The sequence below is a fragment of the Centrocercus urophasianus genome, unplaced genomic scaffold (genome assembly GCF_019232065.1).
Source record: "Centrocercus urophasianus isolate 14NV4802_14NV808 unplaced genomic scaffold, USGS_Curo_1.0 seq_46, whole genome shotgun sequence".
NCBI lineage: Eukaryota > Metazoa > Chordata > Aves > Galliformes > Phasianidae > Centrocercus > Centrocercus urophasianus.
Window position 1 is genome coordinate 3,226,219 of NW_024885044.1, and position 21,726 is coordinate 3,247,944.

The 21,726-nt window shown below is 52.8% G+C and overlaps 1 protein-coding gene across 1 annotated transcript in view; it reads left to right on the top strand.

Annotated features, from left to right (window-relative positions):
- The window catches only part of CDH22 (cadherin 22), a 33,970-nt gene that overhangs the window by 3,701 nt on the left and 8,543 nt on the right, over positions 1-21,726 (top strand). The window contains exons 2-7 of the mRNA XM_042834381.1: positions 814-1,108; positions 4,746-4,865; positions 10,845-11,012; positions 11,541-11,728; positions 12,195-12,448; positions 16,968-17,104. Coding sequence (XP_042690315.1) covers positions 814-1,108; positions 4,746-4,865; positions 10,845-11,012; positions 11,541-11,728; positions 12,195-12,448; positions 16,968-17,104 — 1,162 coding nt within the window. The remainder of the gene's footprint in view (positions 1-813; positions 1,109-4,745; positions 4,866-10,844; positions 11,013-11,540; positions 11,729-12,194; positions 12,449-16,967; positions 17,105-21,726) is intronic.

The window sequence follows — 21,726 nt, forward strand, 5'->3', positions numbered from 1 at the left end:
TTTTTTTTTTTTTTTTTTTTTTTTTTTTCCTTTTTTTTTGAGTTGGTGGGAGAACTTTGCTGATTCTAAGCAGAAATTGCAGGGAGCAAATGAAGACAGCTGATGAAACCTTGCGGGTCCCTGTCCTGTTATGGATTGTCCCAATTAACGCCCGTTCTGCTCTCTGTCAAGATGCATTCTGCCTGTCCAGTTACTGTTAATAGATTTCTCATAAGTGGCTAGATTGTAAAAACCTCATAACTCAGCTTAATGCCACCAATAAAATTATCTCTGGACGTCTGGCCTGGATTCCAGTCAGCTCCCGGTCCAGGAGGAGCTTCTGTTTACCCTTTCTTTTCCTAATTTCAAATGTTGTCTTAATTAGAAAATGAAACGGAGACTGGCTACAAAAAGCACCTTCCCCAGGGCCTGTTTTTCATTCAGCACAGCCCGTCTCGCCTCATTTCACTGCAGGCTTTGCCCAGGAGCGATGTCTGGCAGCGTCAGCTCTGCCATGGGCTCCATAACCCCAACCTGAGCTGCATTCCTACCCCGTTTGCTGCACAGCCTGGGAGAAACGGCCCCGCGTTGGATCTTGAGTCCTTGCAATGGGGTAACCTCTTTTTAGGGGGCTGTTGGTGAGTTGTCCTTCCCATACATCTCCTGGCCTCACTGTGGCGAGATCCGCAGCTTGGTTTGTCGTGTGAGTGGGTACTGGCAGCGTTTGGGACCTGCCAAGCTCAGAGTGGCAAAGGCAGAACTGATGGTTCTGTGTGTCGTGCCCTCCTATGTGCAGCATCCCCTGCTGCTCCTACCTCTGCTCTTTCCTGGCAGATCCATTCGGACTCGGATGAGGGGGACGGCTCCATCAAGTACACCATCTCCGGGGAGGGCGCGGGGACCATCTTCCTCATCGACGAGATCACAGGTGACATCCACGCCACCGAACGCCTGGACCGGGAGCAGAAAACGTTCTACACACTGCGGGCTCAGGCCCGGGACAGGCAGACTGACCAGCTGCTGGAACCCGAGTCTGAGTTCATCATCAAAGTGCAGGACATCAACGACAGCGAGCCACGCTTCCTGGAGGGGCCCTACATCGGCAGCGTGGCTGAGCTGTCCCCCATTGGTAGGTGTCCTGGTGGGTGAGAAGCTTCCATCTCTGCCACTAAACCTTGAGCCTGCCATACCCCACAAACCAGGCTATAAATCATAGGGATTCCCACTGAGAGCGGAGCTGAGGAGCCGAGAGGGATAAATAAATAAGGTAGCTTAAGGAAAAACAAGTGAATAAATCCTCTGAGCTGATTGCCAGCCCGTGGCTGTGTGCTCAGCCCCAGCCCTAAGCTGTGCCCTGGGGATGGGTCAGGGAGGTGCCAGATGCCCGCTGTGCCTCAGCCCTGGCTTTGTTCAGCCCTCAGCTCCCAGGTGCTGTGGGCAGGGGTAGGAATGAGCCCTTATGTGACAAGAAGCCTGTGGCTACCTGTGCTCTGGATTAACCCAAGCACTGCCTGTCCCCCTGTGTCTCAGTGCCTGCTCTCGCTGTTCCCTGCTGCCCTCAAAGCCCTGTGGCTGCCTCTCCATCCCCTTCAGCATCCCTGGGCAGTGTTGCTGCACCGTCTTGCCCACTTTCTGGCTTCCCTGCGAGAGGCCCAGTATTGCTGAGGTCAGGAAATTCATGCCTGTAATAGAAGTGGTTTCCTCCATGCTACCGCTGGCCTGCCCCCCCCCAACACACCACTGTCAGCCTGGTGCAGTGCTGAGCTGCAGGTGGGGTGTGTGCTATAAGATCCATTGCAAAGGATGGCAGCGGGCACTGAGCTGCACTCCCCAGTGCCGGGAGAAACACGGAGAGGGGATGCAGCACTGCTTGAGCTGGGGGTGGCTGCAGGTGTGCAGGAGCTGCTGCCTGAGTTCCTGTTGGTGGATGGGGAGCAGACTGTCCCAAAGCACCCCAGGCTCTCCATCCTCTTCCATTTACCTGCACTAATCCTCTCCTGAGTCAGATGGTGACCCCTTGAACTGCAGCCACATGCTCCTGGAGCAATGAAAGGCATCATGTGGGCAGCAGAGCAGGAGGCATCCCATTCCCAAGGGGAAGAAATAAATTAATCTATTTTGCTTGAACTACTTTTAGAAAGCAAAGAATCTTCAACTCTGAGTATTAGACAAGGATCCCAATTCTTTAAAAAACGTTAACAATTATGGAGCTGCCTGATCACAGACTGATGTGAACAAGACATATCAAAGGAGACAGTTTCTATGCGAAATTGGAGATCAGAGCGAGAAAGAATCACGGTTTCACAACATGAAAGGAGGCGATTCCTGCAAATTAAAATACTCAGAAGTTAAAAGTAAAGAGAAGTGCTGTGAACGGCGTGGGATGTGCTTCCAAGCTGCATGCTCAGAGCGGGGGGAGCTGGAGCTGAGAGTTTACTGGGCTGAAGTCTGTCTGCCTGTGGCAGCCTCCAAGCCCTCTGAAGCCTGGCCAGCCCGCGAGGTGGAGGGGCTCCTCCACAGCAGCCCAGCTAACAAGCAGAGATTGCTTCTCACAGCACCTTCACCTGGTGTTGCTGCAAGCTCCTCCGCTGGGCATGGAGCTGCAGAGAACACGCCTTACTGCCGTTTTGGGTGTGGATGAAGGGCAACCCCCCTGTAGTGGCAAAGCAGGGTCAGGAAGGCTGGGCAGCTGGAATTGGTTGTGACATCAAGGTCAAAGGCTGGGGACCTGCTGGCAGTGCTTGTCCATTGCTCCATTTTCCTGGATGACCAATGTCTCTGATTCAGCTGTTCTCTTCTGGGATGGGTCACTCGAGGAGCAGGGCTGCTCTCCGTCTCAGGTGTGGTTTGCAGGGAGCTGCTCTTCGTTCCCCATCTCTGCCACTCTGCAACCTGAGCTGAGAAGTGAAGGGTGACCCCTTCTTGCTCTCCCGGACCCCCGTAGGGCTCATGCTGAAGGCTGGCCACGTGGGTGGCTTTGCTCTCTCCGGTGGCAGCAATCAGCTGCAGCTCCCTGCCAGAATCGCAGTTCCAGCTCCCGGAGGTGGGTCCCTTCCTGGAGCATAAAGAGAAGTAAAACAAATACGGTCAGATCCGCTCTGTGACAGCAGGAACAGATCAAAGGACATTATTTGCATAATGAAGGAGTACTAATTGGGAGGGAAAGTCATTTGACTTCCCGGTGCCTAAGAGGGAATAACAAATAATGAGGGAATTGCACAGACTCCCGCACGGGGGCTGGGAGTGCTCCACATTGGCCCCGTGCTCTGTTCCTGCACAGAGCTCAGCCCTGAGGCTGCAGCCCTTGCTGGGTGCCCACCCCGCTGCCCATCACCCCCAAAGGGCTGAGCTGAGCTGAGTCAGTCTTGAAGGAGGAGACCCAGAGCTGCAGAGAAGGTAGGATGGACCCAACCGACTGCTGGGGAACGGCAGGAGTTTCACCTTGTAACAGGAGATGCTAAAATTAGCTGTGTTCTCCCTCAGCTCCCTGGGGTCTGCTTAACAGCTGTCTGCCGCACACAGGCATGAGCCCAAATCCACACTGCCTCCTGCAAAACATCTCTGCTGCACAGAGCAGGTTGCATAGCCCAGAGCTGGCTTTTGGGCTGGGGAGCACGCAGAGCGACTGGTAGCTGGCATGGTGGTAAATGTGGATCTTTCTGTCAGAACAGCTCTTCTCCCTCGGTGCATTTTGCTTTCATTTCTCTGTGTAGCACCAAGATTAGAGATGATTTGGCTGTGCAGACAGGAACTCGGGGTCAAACTCTGGCTCCATCGCAAAGCTGGCTGAATGCAAAACTGATTACTGTGAAGAGAAATTGTTTAATCTCCACACTAGAAGCAGAGGAAAAGACTTTGTTTAACGTGCAGCTAGAACACTTGCAGGCAGTCTGATGGGTTTTTCTTAATAGAAAATGCTCAAAATGCTCTTGTGTGCATCTGGCAGCAGCTGGGGCAGCAAGTGGGCATGTGCTGAGGATTGCACTGCCCTGGAAGCTGTGAATGGTATTGTTGGTACAGTTGGGTTTTCCCCTTCTGTAGCCTCCAGGTCGCTCAGATGGAACTGCTGCCCTCTGGCATCCATCCAGGGTACATGGATCTGCAGGATGAGGTGCTTCTCGTGGGGTCAGGAAACTGATATCATATGCTGTGCTGTGCCTGGAGAGCAGGGCTGGGAGCAGCATCCATGGGTCTGGCCCCTCAGGAGGCTGCTGCTGGAGGTGGACCCTCACAGATCTTCTCCTTTCTCAGGGCTGTCTGTAGGTGGGATTAACAGTTCCTTATTTCTGTCGCCTTTGAGGACTTCAGCTCTTTAGTTCCTGAGGCCGTTCTCATGTCCTGGGTCCTGCTTCAGTCAAATTGAACATGATGTCAAATTAAAGCCATCTCAGGGACAGCTGGAGTGAAGCACCCAGTTTAGTGAGGCAGTGTTGGAAATCGATAACTTAATTGCAGACATTTGATGGACTTTTATCCAATTTATGGTCCTTCTGCCCTGCTACGTGTGGAGCATGACGACACGGTGCAGTGCCTGGCTCTGGACAGGCAATAGCTCTTCCTCCCCTGCAGCTGCCCTAAAATGTGAGATGACTGCTGGGAGCAAAGCTACCTGCTGATGTGGAGAGCGTGCCCTGCTCTGAGGTGGCCCACAGTCCCATTATCCTGTCACTCCGTGGGACAAAAGGGGCCGTATTTCTGGATGTCCTCAGGGCACCTTCTAAGAGATCCACGTCTCTCTTCTGTTTTTGTTCTCATCCCTGCTGCAGGCACCTCTGTGATGCAGGTGATGGCCTCCGATGCCGACGACCCCACATACGGGAGCAGCGCCCGCATCGTCTACAGCGTGCTGGAGGGCGAGCAGCACTTCACCGTGGACAGCAAAACAGGTGAGCAGCAGCACCCAGGGAGCTGCAGGGCACCTCATCCTGGGGGTGCAACGTGTGTCTGCACTGTGAGCAGCAGGCGGAGCGTTGGGATGGGCAGCAGGGCTGGGGGGAAACTGCAGCCGCCAGACCTGCACCCTCCACCTGCACCAACTGCAGAGTGAGCGCAGCTGTGGGCACGTAAAATCTGGGGAAGGTTGAAGTGCTACCAGAGGGGCTTTACCAAAGGCCACGTTGTTATCGCCAGGGCTTTGATTAAAGGTAACACTTCAAATTAAGGAGCGGTTTATAAATGCTCTATTAATATTTAATGAAAGAACAGTGGAAGCTGCTCCATTCCTTAATAACGTATAATAGAGCCCGTTGTAAAATGCATCTCTAATAAATCCCTAGCAGATGATGCTCTGACATACTGGTTAGAGTAGACCATAACCGGGAGATGTTGGGGTATATATTCTCCTTGCCTCCCAGGAGTGTGACTCTCATTACCCTTAATGGGAACCTTGCAAGCTTTCTAAGGAGGGAAGACACTCAAATGCTAATAAGAGATATTTAAGGTACAAAGCATGCAGTAAAGTACCTTCAGTTTAATGAAAAATTGTCAAAAGACGAGAGCACCGAGCAGCTGCAGCTTTGGTTGGAAAGCTGGGCTGCAAAGTGCCCCCACCCTATTGCTGAACCGAAGGGAACCTTGGTGAGATCTGCCCCTGGCTGCCTTCTCTCCCACATTTGCTTGGTTTTCCTTTCATTTGCGAGGAGACAACGAGCTAAATACTGAAAACTCAAGTGTGTGTGGGATCCTGCTAGTCTGAGACAGCGTTGTGTGAGTGGAGGCTGAGAACGGGGCTGCTGGAATGGAGAGGGACCACTGGGAGCAAAATGCACAAGCCGGGACGTGCAGAGGCTCAGCTCCCTGCAACAACATTAATGCTGCCGTATTAAGGCATAAAGTAAAATGCGCCCTGTGGGACTGTGGTGAGAATTAATGTCACTCCAGGAGACCAAGCTTCTGGATTCCTTGACTTTTTGTGTCTTAATTCTCAAGCTGGCTGTTCATACACTGGCTGTTTCATACACCGCTGGGGTTGATTTACGGTTCTGCTTGCGATTCGTAAGAGCAAAACTGCTGACAGTCTGCAGCAGCCATCCTCAGCTCCACGGCAGTGCAGCTGTATGCCCCTCTGCCAGCAGTGCCGTGTGTGGCTGTGCTGCTGGAGGAGGCAGGGACAGGGCTGGCCGTGCTGAGCAGGCTGTGATCTCTGTGTCTGCCTTTGGCACCAGTCAGGAGCTGGAGCATCCCACTGCTGAACCCCATCCTCCTCCCCCTCCAAACCTGGAAAGGTTTTATTGTTCCAATGGGAGTCCTGCCCTGCCCGCTATGGGTGGCCGGGCTTCTTCCCTGAGCATAAGATTTAATTATCCGTAGCAGAAGCATCACTCTTCAAAGCCACCATTGTTATTAATGGCCATAAAAAGAACCATAAAAACCTGGAATGTTACATTTCTCATAATATACGATAATGAAGAGCAATTTGTTTTCCCTGTTTGGTTTCGACCTCCCCCTCCACTTTTCCTTGCAGGTCCACACACTCCTATGCTCCCTCATGCCCTGCCTAAGCCTATGGTGCAGGCACTGCTGCCTGGACAGCTATGGGTGATCCAGGGGACAGAGGGCAACCAGCCCACAGCAGGGGGTTGGAGCTGGGTCTTTCTATGACTCCTTCCAGCTCCAGTTCTCCTTTTCTTTGTCTTTGGCTGTACTTCATACTGAGGTTGTTGTGTGTATGGGTGTGATTTGCACACTTGGATGCAGGATGCACACTGTGTGTACGTTGCTCAGTTTGTCTCTCATTCCTGGCTGTTATCAGCGTTAGCATTCAGCAGGTGCATTGGATTTGACAGAGCTTTCAAAGGCAGGACCTAACCTGCCAGTATACCAGCAGAGCATGCTATGCTCAGTCCTACAGCTCGGTAAGGCCTGAAATCCCGTGTCTTGTCTTGGAAGGCTTTTTGGAGGGAGATGAGCAGGACCCTGCAGGCATCTGTTCTATTTAGGCTTTGTGCTGCCTTCCCTATTCACTCTCAGTGTGCCAGTAGGGTGCAGCTGATCTTCACGTGCTCTTTGTCACTCAGAGCTGCATTGCACTGCTCTGTGGCAGCAGCCACAGGGTGCCTCCTTCCTCTTGGAGGAGGCTGCAGTCAGTGCACACACGGTGCTTTGCTGCTGCTGTTGGGACGTGGTCACTTCTGCTGTTACACTGGGGAGGCTGCCTCTCAGCATGCTGCAGTCTTTGCGGGGATATTGGCTGTCGCAGAAAGATGCTCTGGGTGACATCCCCAGCCTCGTTGTGTTTGTTGCTTCCCTAAAAGCTCAGCTTAGGAGATTGTATGTGCATCTTGTTCTTTACTGGAAATAAGAAGCTGTTCTTAAAATCTGTCATTCTGCTGCATGCAGAGAAAAAACAGAAGGACTCTGAAGGCTAATTGGAATGCAGTCTGGCATTTCTTATTACTTAAAACAACTCCTGAGTTAGAGCCTGTCTCCTGATTTGGAGGCTCAGCCAGCAAGGGCTCAGAGGTCCTCAAGCCGGGGAGAGCAGGACGAGAAATACTGTCCTGCTGGGAGGAAGTTTGTTTTATTGCATGTAGTCATGAGTTGTTTCATCCTTAGCTGCCAGCACTGTTGCTTGGAGACCTCTGGAGACCACAGGCTCAGTCCTGGGGTAGTGCTGGTGGGGTGGGAGCTGAGCTGCTGGGAGCGTGGAGAGCTGTTCTGATGAGCTGTCACTGTGATGCAGTGGTGGGAGGCAGAATGTGTTTCTCTGCTGCTCTTGCCAGTTTGTTAACAATGCTTCTTGGTGCCTGGGAACACAGGTACCAGGATAGACCTGTCTCTGTGCTCTCATGGGTTTTAGCAGGTTCATGCCTCATCCCAGAAGATTATACACCGCAGCTCTGCACAGGGACAAAGAACAGGTTTTTATGACAGAAGTGGTGAGGCAGTGGCACAGAGATGAGGTGGGTGCCCCATCCCTGCAGGCACTCAGGTCAGGCTGGGGGTCTTTGAGCACTGATGGAGCTGTGGGTGCCCCTGCTCACTGCAGGGGGTTGGGCTGGATGACCTTTAAGTGTCTCTTCCAACTCAAACCATCCTAAGACTCTGGTGGTGTGTCTGCAGAAGAGCCACCCGTGGGCTTAGTTGAGGCAATTGCTACCATCAGTGAGACTGAATGTTGGCAGTCCCTGTCCAAAACTGGTGCTTCAAAGAACTTCCCTTGGTTTGGGACAAATGGTATGTTTGGTCTCAGGGAAACCAGGGTGTATTTACTAACGTGCAATGGGAATGAATGTTAAATGACCAGGGGGATTTAGCTGCTAAAGGAAGAGTGAGAGTGCTGAGCCCATCCTCCAGAGCTCTCTGTAGGGCCTCACTAATGTGAGCAAACAGCTAGTGGAAGGTATCCCTGCCCATGGCAGGGGATTGGCAGTGGAAGACACTTAACCTGCTGAGTGCTTTGTCCTGCTTTATTTCTGTCACCCAAATAGTGTCTGCTATTGAGCAGATTTGGTGCAATTTATGCGATGCTGCAAGTGTCCCCTTGCTTGGTAATTACAGTGATTAATCTGGATCATGCTGGAAAGCCACATGTGCCTTGTACCGGAGGGTATGCCACCATGTGTCTGTATTGTTCAACTATAACAGATGCTGACAAGAACTGGGGAGATGAAGCGAGCTGGAGGTTGTTCTTGCTGTGTTGGCAGAGTTTGGGAAGGAGAATGTTTGGCAGTTTCTCTGGCCGGAAAGAAGGTGAATTTGTGGATCTTAGGAGATGACAATGAGGTTTTCCATGTTCTGTCTGCAGCACCAGAGGTCCCTCTCTCTTCTGTCTGTGCACCCAGAGAAGGGCTCTGCTGCTGTCTCTTAGTGCTGCTCTGTGCATGGCAGGCAGCCCGGACTTGTTCCCCACTGGAACGAGCGACCTTGGTGGTGTTCTGGGAAGCCTGAGCTCTTCCCTCCCGTCTTACACGGGGTACTCTGGGCTGTGTCATTACAAGCAGCTCAGTTAAGTCATTACCTTCTTGGTGAATACATGAGCTTTTTCTCTCATCCCAATTCATCACCTCTGTGCTGACATGAATCATTTTCATTATAAAATGCTTCAGACCCCGTTAATTAACAGAATTGCTTAAATTTCAGTGAGATAGCGCTTGCCCAGAAATAACGGCTTTATATTCATAGCAGAGACATGGGAGGCCCATAAACGTGACCAGCTGAGGCCAGCCCTGTGCAGAAGGTTTGGGATGTGCCCTGCCAGGAGCTGTGCTCCGTGCTTCTGACCCGTGTGCTGGCATGGGCCTTGGTGAGCAAGCGACAGGAGGGCTGAGACTTTCTCCTGTGGCAGAAGCTGGAAGTGCCCAAGGAATAGGGGACAAGCCTTCATGGGGCTGAAGACGGTGACAGTTCAAATAATGATAGAACTGAAATGACAGACTGGAGAGAACTGGGTGAGATTGTGTCTGTCCGTGAGAGCCGGGGAGCTGCAAGCATCCGAAATGGCAGTGATGCCTTTATAATAAATCCCAACAACGATAATTGTTGGAATAATTGCTGGTTTGAGAAAGCAAGGAGAGAGAAACATCTACAGAGCAGCGTTGCCAGCTACTGCTGCACCCGCATGTCGTGCAGAGGAGGAAAAAAGATCCTTTCTTCCTTTCAGCTCAGTGACATTTGACTGCTATTGTGCCACACCACCAGCAGCTCCTTCTTGTCACCTGTCCACTGCTGCCAGGAGGTCGGGCCCCATAGCTGCAGGCTGCACAGGGCACGGCGGGGCGTCTGCCATTTGGGCTTCGGTAAACCCGAGCAAAGGAGGATGTGCAAGGCTTGCAGTAATGGGAGGTAAAGCCAATAGTTAATCAGAAAAGCCTGGAAGAGAGCAATTACAAAAACAGAAAGCAGTGGCTAAATCTGTGGAATGTTACGAAACCGAGCTGGAGGGGATTTAAAGCTGCTCTGGGCTGCTGCTGGGATAGTGGGGCTGGGAATGCACCACTAATGACCTTGTACTCATGTACACATGCTTGTGTGCCCCTGGTGCCACCCCAGGGCAGAGTGGGTTCTTTCTTGCTTTCATTCTCAAAATGTTTCTCTGTGCTTTGTTTCCATGTAAATGAAACATCTTGGCTGACATAGAAAGTCATAACTTCTGCTTTCACAATGTTTTTTGGGCTTCGCTACTCTTTCCTTCTTGTTTTGCATTGCTGTATATTTTAGTCCTGGTCATTTCTCCTTGTTCAGATGAATGAAAACCTGAAAAGACTTTTTACGCAGTGAAATCTAGAAGGAAAAAAGAAGCAGCAACATACCATGCATTTTGTTTGGCTTTGTCTCAAGTGCATTCTCAGCCCCAGGACACTGACAGCTTCCCTGGTCTCCTAACTTAGAGACACATTTTAAAGACACATTTGAAAATGAGGGCATCTGTGCACCAATGGGAACACCCTCTGGGATGGCAGAGGTCGGGTGAGTGGGCAGCTCTGCCCCACATCCCTCCTGCACTGCTCTGCAGCAGCCAGTCCTCCCATGGCTGGAAGCTGTGCTCATCCTCCTGTGGCTCCTGTCTGAGCAGATAAGGATAAGTGGACTGCTGCAGATTGCTGCCAAAGGGGCTTCGTGACTCAGCAGGGGCTTTTACATAGCATTCCTCCACACAGTGTGCAGCTGGCTCCCACCAACCCTTTACCCTGCTCCTGGCTTCCCTGGAGGAAAACACAGACCTCCTCCAAATTTGGGACTATGAGGGTTAGTTAAGTGTTAGAGTGCCTGCTGTATGAGCAGAGGCTGGGAGATCTAGCTGGCCCCCTTTGGAGCTCCAGCTCCAGCTCTAGGTACCCCCCAGCCACCTCTCTCAGCCTCACCTGTTCTGTGACTCTGCAGATGCTCTGCCATGTGCCTGCACTCACTCCACTGCCCACTTCCAGGTGTGATCCGGACAGCTGTGGCTGACCTGGACCGTGAGACACAGGACCGGTACGAGGTGGTGATCCGTGCCACGGACATGGCGGGACAGCTGGGCGGGCTGTCCGGCTCCACCACCGTCACCATCGTGGTCACTGATGTCAATGACAACCCACCACGCTTCCCACAGAGTAAGTTCTGCTCGTGTTGTTGGGCTCCTGGCACAGCCTGGTGTGTGGCTGCAGGCTGAGCCGGCCTTGCTGCTCGGGATGTTTGCGGGGCAGCAGCACAGCACTGCAGAACGCACAGTGGTGTGCCTGGGTCTCAGTGTGTCCTTGCCCAGCAGCCCCATGGGGGGACTCCCTCAGCCGAGGGTGCTGCAGCTGAAGGTGTCTCAGCTCTTTAGCTGCTTCTCCTAGAAATTACAATTGGAGAAGTTTGCCAAGAATTGGACAGCACTGCTGTGTTGTGTCTGTGTAGAAAAATCATCCCTTTCTCTACCTGGCTCTTTAAAGCATTAGCTCTCCCCAGTTCCCTTCTTGCAGCCCCTGTTTTTGGCTGGGGTTTGTTTTTCTCAGGACATTCTGAACTACAGACATTGGCAGAGTTTGGACAGTACTTGTGGCCCAAGAGTTGTCCCAAGTAGGTACACAAAGATGTGCATCAGGCTGGGGACGGTGCAGGCAGAGCCGTGACCTTGGTGCTTTTCTCTCCTCTAGAGATGTATCAGTTCAGCATCGTAGAAACTGCCCCTGTAGGCACTGCCATTGGGAGAGTCAAGGCAGAGGACTCTGATGTCGGGGAGAACACCGACATGACCTATCAGATGAAGGATGAGGAAGGGGTGGAGATGTTCAAAGTCACCACAGACAGCAATACCCAGGAGGCTGTCATCACCGTCCAGAAGGTGAGGAGAAAAGCTGGCTGTGGGGAGGGCAGGCATCTCCAGGAGGGTCCTTTCCTTTGTGGGCTTCTACTGCGTCTGAGTTGAAATAAACAAACACTCCTTTGAGTGCAGCTCTAGCAGTAGCATTTCTGTGCCTGCAGATGCAGGAAGAGACCTGTTCTGCCTAGATAGCACAGCACAGACCTGTTTCTGGGAGGGAAAACTAAAAAGGAGCAGCAGTGCAGTGCCTTCTGCTGCCTGCATGGCTCCTGGGAGAGAGCAGTGTACAGATGGAGAGGTGCACAAAGTGATGGAGAGCAGTGTTTACAGCTCTTGCTGATAGCACCTGTTAGGAGCAGAAACATGCCTACTTAATTCCCACACCTGATCAGCAACACGAGGTGTAGCTAATGGGGGTCCTGGGGCTGGATGTGGCTAATGGGGGTACTTGGGCCAGTTGTGACTAATTTCTCTCCTATTGTCTCAGCCTCTGGACTACGAGTCAAAAAAAGTGCACACCGTGGTGGTGGAGGCCCTGAACAAGTTTGTGGACCCACGGTTTGTAGACCTGGGCACCTTTCGGGACCAGACCATCGTGCGGGTGTCTGTGCTGGACGTCGATGAGCCCCCTGAGTTCTGGCCCCCTTCCAACACAATGGAGGTCCAGGAGGATGCTCACGTTGGCTCTATCGTGGGGGTGGTCACCGCCCTCGATCCGGACACAGCGAACCATCCTGTGCGGTAAAGCACTGCTCCAACTCTGTGTCCCCATCCCTTTTGGCAGTGGGGGTCACAGTGTGGGGTTCTCACGGCCACCACGTGTGGCAGAGTGGGAGTGGAGAGGTGGTGCAAGTGATGAGTGCTTCATGTGTGTGCTGCAGAGCAGGCAGCGAGCAGCAGTCTGTGCATGGGTATTGGCAAGCTAGAGCCACCATCTCACAGGTGACAGACGTGTCGTGGGCAAGTGACAGGCTTGTGAGTGGCAGGGAGTGCCGGGGAAGGTGTCTGGGTGACGCCTGCGTGTCCTTGTGCTGACAGCCAGGCAGCTGCAGTGGAGCCTGACACGGGCCAGGCGAGCGAGCAGGAGTGACAAGCGGGCAGCGATGGGGAATGATAAATGAGGTGAGGCTTGGGAAGTGCGGAGCCAGAGCTCAGCTGTGCGCGCATGCGTGCGTGCAGGGGGATCAAAGATCAGAGGAGTTATATTTGGGCAGGGGACATAATCCAGGCAGCGGCTTATCTGCACAGGACATTTCCCATTTCCATTTAATTTGTGGCTAAAGAGATTGTTACCTTGTTAAATTGTTATTACCTAAGGCACAAAGCAGCCTTCTGGCTCTGCCAACTGGCCTGAGTCATGAGCAGTCGGGATGAAAAGCTGGTGTTCTGAAAACATCCTCAGCGTGTGGAGAATTTCCTTGAAATGTGTGTTCTTGTGCCAGGTGACAGCGGGGCTGCAGGCACCTTCCACACAGCCTCACTTCAAGTGAGCAGCATTGGCTCTGCATTGAGGGCTCTCTACGGAGCCCATCCCTGCCTGCAGTAAACTGGGGCAGAGCCTTGGGATGGCGGGTAGAGACCTCAGTGTGTGCATACAACAGTACCTGTGCTTTGCACTGACACGTTTCCAGCAGTGCTACAGAATGGAGATTCTATTCTGTGATCTGCAGATGTGGGGAAGGTGTCTTGGGGACAGAAGTCTCCTCCTTATTTACTCTTGTTCTCCGTGCCCTTCCCCATGGAGCTTGTTGCAATATTTGCAGACAGAACAAAAAGAGGCAGAGGAGAGGCTTCCTACTGCTGTGCAGAATGCTGAGGACTTGGAGCAGAGAGGAGCAGATCCAAAGGAACAGCAGGAGGGTTAGAGCCCAAACGTTACCATACAGCAAGCTCGGTGCCAGGTGTGGCAATGCCATGTGCTCAGGGACAGGGCACAGCCAGCAGGACTCCAGGCAGGGAATTGCAGTGTGGCTTAATGAAAGGCTTTGCTACGCCTGCAGCTTCAAAGCAGCACCCAAAGATGAAGGCGAGCATCCTGCCAGGGTGTGCCACCACCCATCAGTGAGAGACAGCAGCACATCACCTCGCATCTCAAGTGTGCAGCTCAAAGCACAGTCACGAGGAGCCAGCACTTGTACTTCACCTCTGGTACATGAGAGAGCAGCCGGTCCTGACAGCGTGACCAGCATTTGATCCTCAGCCCCTTGAAGTCAGTGTGAAGCCTTTCAAGTTGGTGCAGTTCAGTGGATCCCTTTAAGTTCCTGATCCTTGTCTGCTGGAGGTGGGAGCTGGAACGCAGCCCGTGTACAGAGGAGAAGGCCAACACCTTCTGCTGTGCCGAGATGCGCTGTCCCCTCGAGGCAGGAAAGAAGACGGACCGCCGGAGACAGCCCAGCAAAAATCAGCACCATCAGCTCTCCAACCCTGCTGACACCGGGCTGCTGGTAACGAGGTTTGGGAAGTATTTTAAGCCAAGTGGGACAGGAGGTGCCCTTGTCTCTCTGCATCCATCCCCAGGTGACACAGAAGGCTGTGCCACACCCCAGCTGCACGAGGATCCCACTGCAGCTCTCTCTGGGTGCCCACAGAGCACCAACGTCTCTGGGGGAGCAGCCCCCAATTGCAGCTGCACAGAAGGGCCACGGTGCTGCCAGGTGGATCTGGAGCTCAGCATGGGCTGTGTGTCCTGTGGGGAGCACAGGGACTCAGCAGGGCAGCGCTGTGTGAGAGAACGGTGCTCTTTTTTTTTATTCCATCCTTATTTGTTGCCTGACAAAAGCTAGAAGCACTCTTTTTCAGAAAGCATTCAGTTCCCATTTGCCTTTTTGACGCTAGCTGTGTATTTCCTGAACGTAGCACTGTTTCTCATCCAAACCATTGTATTAGGTAATACGGTGATGTGCTGTGTGTGTGTGAGGCTGTTTGGATGGAAGCCTTTTGTTTTTCTCTCTGCAGTGAGCCTGTGCTCTGATTGCGTGCATCCCAGGCTTTATCAGCACTGGGAAAACGTTGCTTGGGATTTAAGGTTCTCAGAGATATTCTCGTCTGGCATTCAGCAAATCCAGAGGCACGTGTTGGACATGGGCATTTCTCAGAGTCCAGCAGCACAGCGAGAACTGCAACCCGCTTCAATACAAAAGGGAGAGGAGGAAAAAACAAACATAACAAAAAGCTTTTCACCCAGTGGTTGAAAAGCTCGCTATTAACAAAACACATGGCATAAAATGTGCTCCTCGTTGCGTTCAGAGGGAGAAGTGAAACAAACTGCTTGAGAAATGCATTCACGAGAAAGATGAGCACCGAGAAAGCTGTCTAAATTAAACAGTCTCTTGTAACATCCAGACCAACAGGCAGTGCCAGCAGGAGGAGAAGAAAATGGTTTACAAGGTCTGCATCCCAATCAGAGCTGGGCACTGCAGTTCCAGATATGGAGCAGCAGCAGCTGAGCAAGGAATATAGTGGCATCCTCCCCCTGAGCACAGGGAAGACATGGGAATGATGGTGTCCCTCCTTGGGCAAAACATCAGTGGGACAACGAAGGGGAAATGGGACTGATGGAGGGCAGCACAGACTTTGGTTGATAAAGATCCTACTACGCAATATGGCATCAGCTGAGTAGAACTGGATTCCTTCCCACTGGAAGCCCTGGTCTCCGTGAGGGTGGCCATAACTCCTTGGGAAGGGAAGGCCACGTGGAGCAGATGAAGGGCTGTAGGTCCACTTGGACTGGCCACATTCAAATCTTAGCCCCACATCAGTGATGAACGCAGGCAGCACCCAGAGCTCTGTCTCCTGACAGCATTGCACTGAGGAGTGCAGCAGCAATGACAAAGGGATCAGATTTCTGCTCCGGTTTGTGTCCTGCTGTAGGATGTGGGCAGTCAGTCCTTCCCAGCCAGCTCTGAAATGACAGAAGACAAGCTCAGCAGTGAAGCAATTAGAAGCACAAGAAGTGCTTACCGGTGACACCACGGTGCTCCCTGCACCCTCTGGCCGTGCAGGCAGCTGCTGCCAGATGTGATCACGGAACAGGACGTGTTAGGGGTCAGCAGCTGTGGGAGAACAATCGGAGCAATTACACAAATGTATCAATTGTGCTATTGGAAGGATAGCAGATTTCGTCATCCCGATTTCTGTTCCTCCTTCTAGCACAATGTTGGATCTGCAAGGGTTGCCAGACCCCTCCTGTCCCTTCACAGTGGGTGAGTGTGGAGTGGATGAGAGGCTGCAGTATGTGCCAGTGTCACTGTCCCTTGGCTCCATGTTCATAGATGCTCCATTTCCAGCTTGGAAATGGGGCAGGAAATGCAGGAGGGCTGGGAAGTCCCTGGGATGTGGTTTGGTGATGCCTGGGCTTTGTGTGACAGATCCCCGTCACCTCCAGGGGAAGAGAGACATGCAGGTGTGGAACATGATCATTTGTGCACGTGCACCAGTGAGATTTAGACAGCAATTTTCCCTTAACTACAAGCAAATGCTGTTGTACATTCTCACCCCCGTCTGCCTGAGAAGGAGGGAGCTGAGGAATGCAATCTGGTGCTGTGTAACAGGGAGGGCTTGTAGGCACGGAGCCATTGGTGTGCCGTTTGGGTCCCTGAATCAGGTAGGGATGCTCAGCTGTGTGGATGGGTGACATGGGAGGTGACCTGCCCCCCAGCTGACTCCCTCCTGGACCTGGATATGGGAGGTAGGAGGCTGCCCATGGCTCTGTGCAGCATGGCCATGCCTGGAGTGCCAGGCACATGAGCTGCACACCATGAGCTGCACACTGTGAGCCTCAGGCACTTGGAGCAGCCGCCACGCAGAGTGCCTGTGTCACCCCTGAGCATGCTGCCAGCCTGGGGTTGCCCTGAGCCCTGCCCTGTCTGTCAGCTCTCCAGCTTGCTTTGTCCCTACATTCATCTTCCTCCTGTTGTTGGACATGTGACCGAAGGCTTTAATTTATTCCCAGCTCTCCTCTCGGTAATTTATCCTTTGTGCTCTTTGCTGTCTTGTATTATTTAATTCTGTAAAGCGCTCTGGGATGCAGCGCGTATGAAAGATGCCGTACACAATAGCATTATGCTGCATTGTTGTGATTTGTAGGCCTTCTGGATTTCTAATTCCGATCGCGGCGGCGGCGGTGGTTATTTGTGTTACGGCTGCACCTGATGGCCGTGGTTGGGTTGGGCTTCCCTTCCAGCCCTGCCTCCAAACAGAGCACCAAGGCTCCCTTTGGCACGTTCCGTTTTTCACATTTTCCCCTCTTGCCTGCACCCAGGTACGCCATTGACCGCAGCACGGACACAGAGAGGATCTTTGACATTGATGCCAACACGGGTGCCATTGTGACAGGAAAGGTCCTGGACCGGGAGACGGCGGGGTGGCACAACATCACCATCCTGGCAATGGAAGCAGGTGAGCAGAGGAGCAGCCATCTGGGCTGGACCGCAGTTTGATGGTCATTTCCTATGGCCATCTTCCCTATGGCTGTGCCACTACAGGGCCTGCACTTGCAGTAAGCACAGGATCTGCTCACACCAGGCTGGGAGAGGCAGGAGGGAGCTGAGCGGCTGCAAGGATTTTGTTGGTTGATCTTCCCTCTGTCTGCGTGATCCTGAGGCGATAGAGCCCAGCTTGGATGTTTCCAGCAGAAGTTCTGTTTGCCGTTTCTATTCCGGTAAAGAAAGAAAAGAACAAACCTGGTCCTGCTGCTCAAAGAAGCTTTGAATAAACTCCTCTTGAGGAATGAAAAGAAAATAATAGAAGCAAAGGGAAGGCTTTGATTCCCTGCAGGTGCTGTGCTGAGGGTAGGAAGATGCTAGGGTTGCCCTGGGCATCCTGCTGCCCTGTAATGTTTGCACAGGGCTTTGGTGCAGGGTCTGTGTTGGGTCCCCAAGGACCTTAGGGAACACTCAGATTCTCCATGTGTTCCTTTTTATGAGCCTTAAGATGGAGACTGACTTCCATCCAAGGCACTGTGCTGGGAAGCAGAAAGGCTCTGCCAGGTTTTGTGTTTTGGCTGTACAACACCTCCCAGTTCCCGTGGACATTTGCCAAAACCTGCTCATGCGATGAAGCCTTTCCTGGGCTTTTCTCTGACACACCCTACAGGGTTCCTGGTTCCCTTTTCTTTGCTCATTCTGAATAGGAAGATGCCATTCAGATTCAATGCACCAGGGCTTTGGCTGAGGGCCCAGCAGTTCCTTGTGGCTGCAGAATGGTCATCGTGGCAATGATCTGCTCATTTAAGGCCGCCCCAGCAAGGGCAGTCAGTGACCTGGCAGACCCCACTGCCCCGGGCTGGGACCTCTGTGGCTCTGTCACCCCACGGGATGCTCTGTGCCCAGGGGTGGGTGAGCTCTGCACGGCACTGCCCCGCTGCCGGGGGAGGAGAGCTGATGGTGCTCAGCATCCAGAGGAAACGTGAGGTGACAAGAATCAGAAGGAAAATATTTATACGCGGCATCTAAGATTTCAGAGCAAGTCAGTAAATGCTGCAGCTCCCCTCAGGCAGGAGCGCCTGTCAGGCTGCATCGCTTCAAAGCCAGGGAGACTCCAGCGCTTCGACTTCTCCCATCAGCGGGCTCTGACTCATCCATTTTAACTGCCCAGACATTCCTCCCCGTGACATTATCCTTAACGTTTTGTAATCATGAAATATTAATGACTGATATTGAATTTAAAGCACAATTTATGTCTGAATCCTCAGGCAGAAAGGGCAGTTGTAAAGGTAAGGCCTTCAGAGTGACGGGGGGGGGACTCGGGAGCGGGGCATCACAGCACTGCCCTGGGGCAGGTGGGGGCCCTATGCTGGCAGTGTGTGCCCCACAGCTTTGCAGCACTGCCCTGGGGCAGTTAGGGGCTCTGTGCTGGCAGTGTGTGCCCCACAGCTTTGCAGCAGTGCTGCCTGGTGTGTGCTCAGTGGCACACATGTGAATGCCCATGCTGAGGCTGGCATGGCACTGCCTAGGGGTGTGTAGCCGTTCTCCACAGCAGGTATTCATCCATAACTGAGGTACAGTGTCAGCTTTGGTGGAGATGTGAGCCTTATAGAGTCAGGTGCCCAGCTCTGAATCTGGTTGGGGCTGGAGGGAAGCTGTGCCCCGGTGAGCAGCTGGGGTGCAGTGTCCTGAATCTTGCGTTTCCATCCCTGGCAGCGCTGCCCTGCGGGGGTTTAACAAGCAGCAGCTGCTGGGAACGTGCCAGCTGGCAAAATGTGCTCCTGTGGCCAGGCTGGCTGCTTAGATTTGCACAAGACCTAGCAGCAGGTGCTCCTGCTACAGAGACCACATCCAGGGGGGTATGCCCCACCTGTAGATAACTTGAGAGACTGTTTGCATCCGAGGAGCAGTAAGAGAAGCAGCAGAAGGCTCCTGATGTGCCCCTGCAGGCTGCTGCTGAGCGCAGTATTTGGCCTTGCAGCAGTGCAGCCAGCGGGAAACATGGGAACCGTTCAGCAAATCTGGGCTGGGACCAGGCCAAGCACTCCCAGAAATAAATCTTCATCTCACTCACAAGCTGTTTACCTTCCTTGGGCTAATATTAGTGATTCTCTTCCTGTTTTCCTCTTTGCTCATGTAAAATGATGAGGCCTTGACTGCTGTGTCCACTGCTGGTAATTGAGATGATAAATCTTCCTGCTGGAGACTGGCTTTAATCAGAGCATTGTGTTTGGATGCGATTTAATGACTCTCATGCTGCTGAGTCTGGGCAGGGCTCAGGAGAGGTGAGAGCCATTTGTATGTTACTTGGCTGCTCTGTTGTTTCCATTTTGCTTCCCTGGAGCTGCGTCGTCAGCCCGAGCTGCTGGTGTTGGCCCTGTGTCTGAGGAGCTGTGCCCCAGCCAAGCCCCTGCAGTGTCCCTGCTATCTGTGCTGCGTTCCACAGTCCGCAGCTCTGCTGACAGCTGTAGAGCTGCCCTGTGCTTCACAGCTGGAAAGCAGCGGTCCGTCCCAGTCTGCATTTTATTCTCCCAATTTGCTGAGATGGCGAGGATTAAAATTCCACTCCTGGCACTTCTGACTTCTCCACTGATGTAAAAATTCTGAATTCAGTATTGTACCAATTTGGTCTTGATGCAGAAGAGAGCGGTTTGTGTGCTGTGCCCAGTGCAGAGACCCCAAGGAGTGCTGCAGCCACAATTGCAGCCCGAGTGGCTTTCCTGGAGCTGGGCTTTGGGCTCCAGGAACGCTGCAGAGCAGCTTTCTGTCTGTGATGTGGCCACACAGCAGGGCAGTGCAAATGGTACAGCTGCTTCAGCACAGCTGGGTTTGGGTTTGCATAACAGAGGTTTGGTTGTGAAAGTCCAAAGCACTTCATCGTGAATTTGCATGAGGGTCTGAAGAGGCACCAGCTGGATCCCAGCACAGTGCAACTGTCACTGCCCTCCTTTCCTGCTGCAGAGGGGATGGTCGAACATCTCCACAGCCTCTTCCCATCATTGCCATCTTCATCCGCACAGCTCCCAGTGCTTGTGGAGCAGTGGGGCATCCCGCTGGCAGCTGTCTGGAAGCCTCTGCCTAGGGCAGAGCCCGGGTCCCTTGCATGATTGCTTTCCTGGCTAACTGAATTAAAGAAGCCACTTGGGGCTGTAAGTTCAGCCAGGGCATTGGTCTCAGTGTTGCTGTGCAGTGGAGCCCTGGGATGACACCCAGCCCAGGGAGTGCTCCCATGGCAGCACAGGGAGCAGAGCTGTTGGGGAGGTGCTGCAGCATGGAGCTGCATGGCACAGCTCGTGATGCAGCATCTCCCACACCATCAGGCCTAGGTTGGCAGAGGCAGCTGCCAGCCATCCACCCGCTGCGTTCCCAGCATCTCCCCTGTGTTCCACGTGTTTTCCATGTCTCTTTCCTCAGTCTTTTCAGATTAATAGCATTCCAACTCCTGGAGGAAATGCAGGAACCCGACATGTTTAATTTTAATTTAGGGAACCGTTTAGGTAGCAGCCTGGTTTCCTCGCTGCTGTCAATCAGGTTTTCTCAAGGCTGACATCAATTAGTTTAAAAATATTGAATGTAATTTTGCCTGACACAACATATTGCAGCCACTGCAAAATATAATTTATTTTAGAAGAAGAAATAATTAAACTAATTTGCATGTCAGTCAGCTGAGCTGGGAGAGACACTGCCACGGAAAATGACTTTTTTCCTCCGCGGTCGCGCTCAGTCCCTCTGCGGCACACAGTGCCCTGTTGTGCTCTGCCTGGTGGTGGTGAAGAGAGCATTCATGTGAGGGATGGGAGCGTTTCTGTGCACGTGGAGGTGCTGCACAGCTGTGCTTTGGGGATGCAGCAGTGATGCTGGCAGTACTGCAGCGTGCTGTGCGCCTTCCATCACCGCCATGCGCTCCTCATCGCGCTTCTGACCGTCATAAATCCACTTAACGCTCCGCCAGCCGCAGGAAGGGTGTTTCAAAGATGGTTTGGAGATATTTTTATCAAACGCATCCAAATATTTTTCGTATGTTACGCCTGTAAATTCAGGTGCTGGCTGAAAGGAAGGGGAGGTTTATAAGGAAAGCGACTGAGGAGCCTTCACATAGATCATGGTACCGCTGGAATAAAGAGGAGCAGATTGCACTGCTGAGCTGGGTACTCCTGGAGATGGCTGCATCAAAGGGGGTCTGGGAGCACTTGGCAGTGCTGGGATCTGCTCTTGCACTGGGGGAATGTGATTGGGGAGGGGAGGAGGGGGACCTGGGCTGCTCCTGCTGCGCTCTGCCTCCTCTTTTCTCTTTCTGTCTCCTCTCCTCTCAGCAGGGCAGTGCCAGATTCCTTGCACCATAGCACTGAAGTAAGGGTCTCCATCTTCCTACAGTGAGCTGAGGATGGTGAAGCAGTGCTGTCACCCTTCTCCTTGCAGGAGCTGAATTGATTTCCCCTCAGATCCTTTGCAGCCCCAGTGGGTACAGAGCACTGCCCCCGGGTCCCCACTCCCTCCTGCTCCACTGCCTCCCACTGTCTCTCCCCCTGGAAGTGATGGCATTTGTTTCATTGCACCAACATGCTTTTTAAAATAACACGGTGTTCCAGGCTTTTA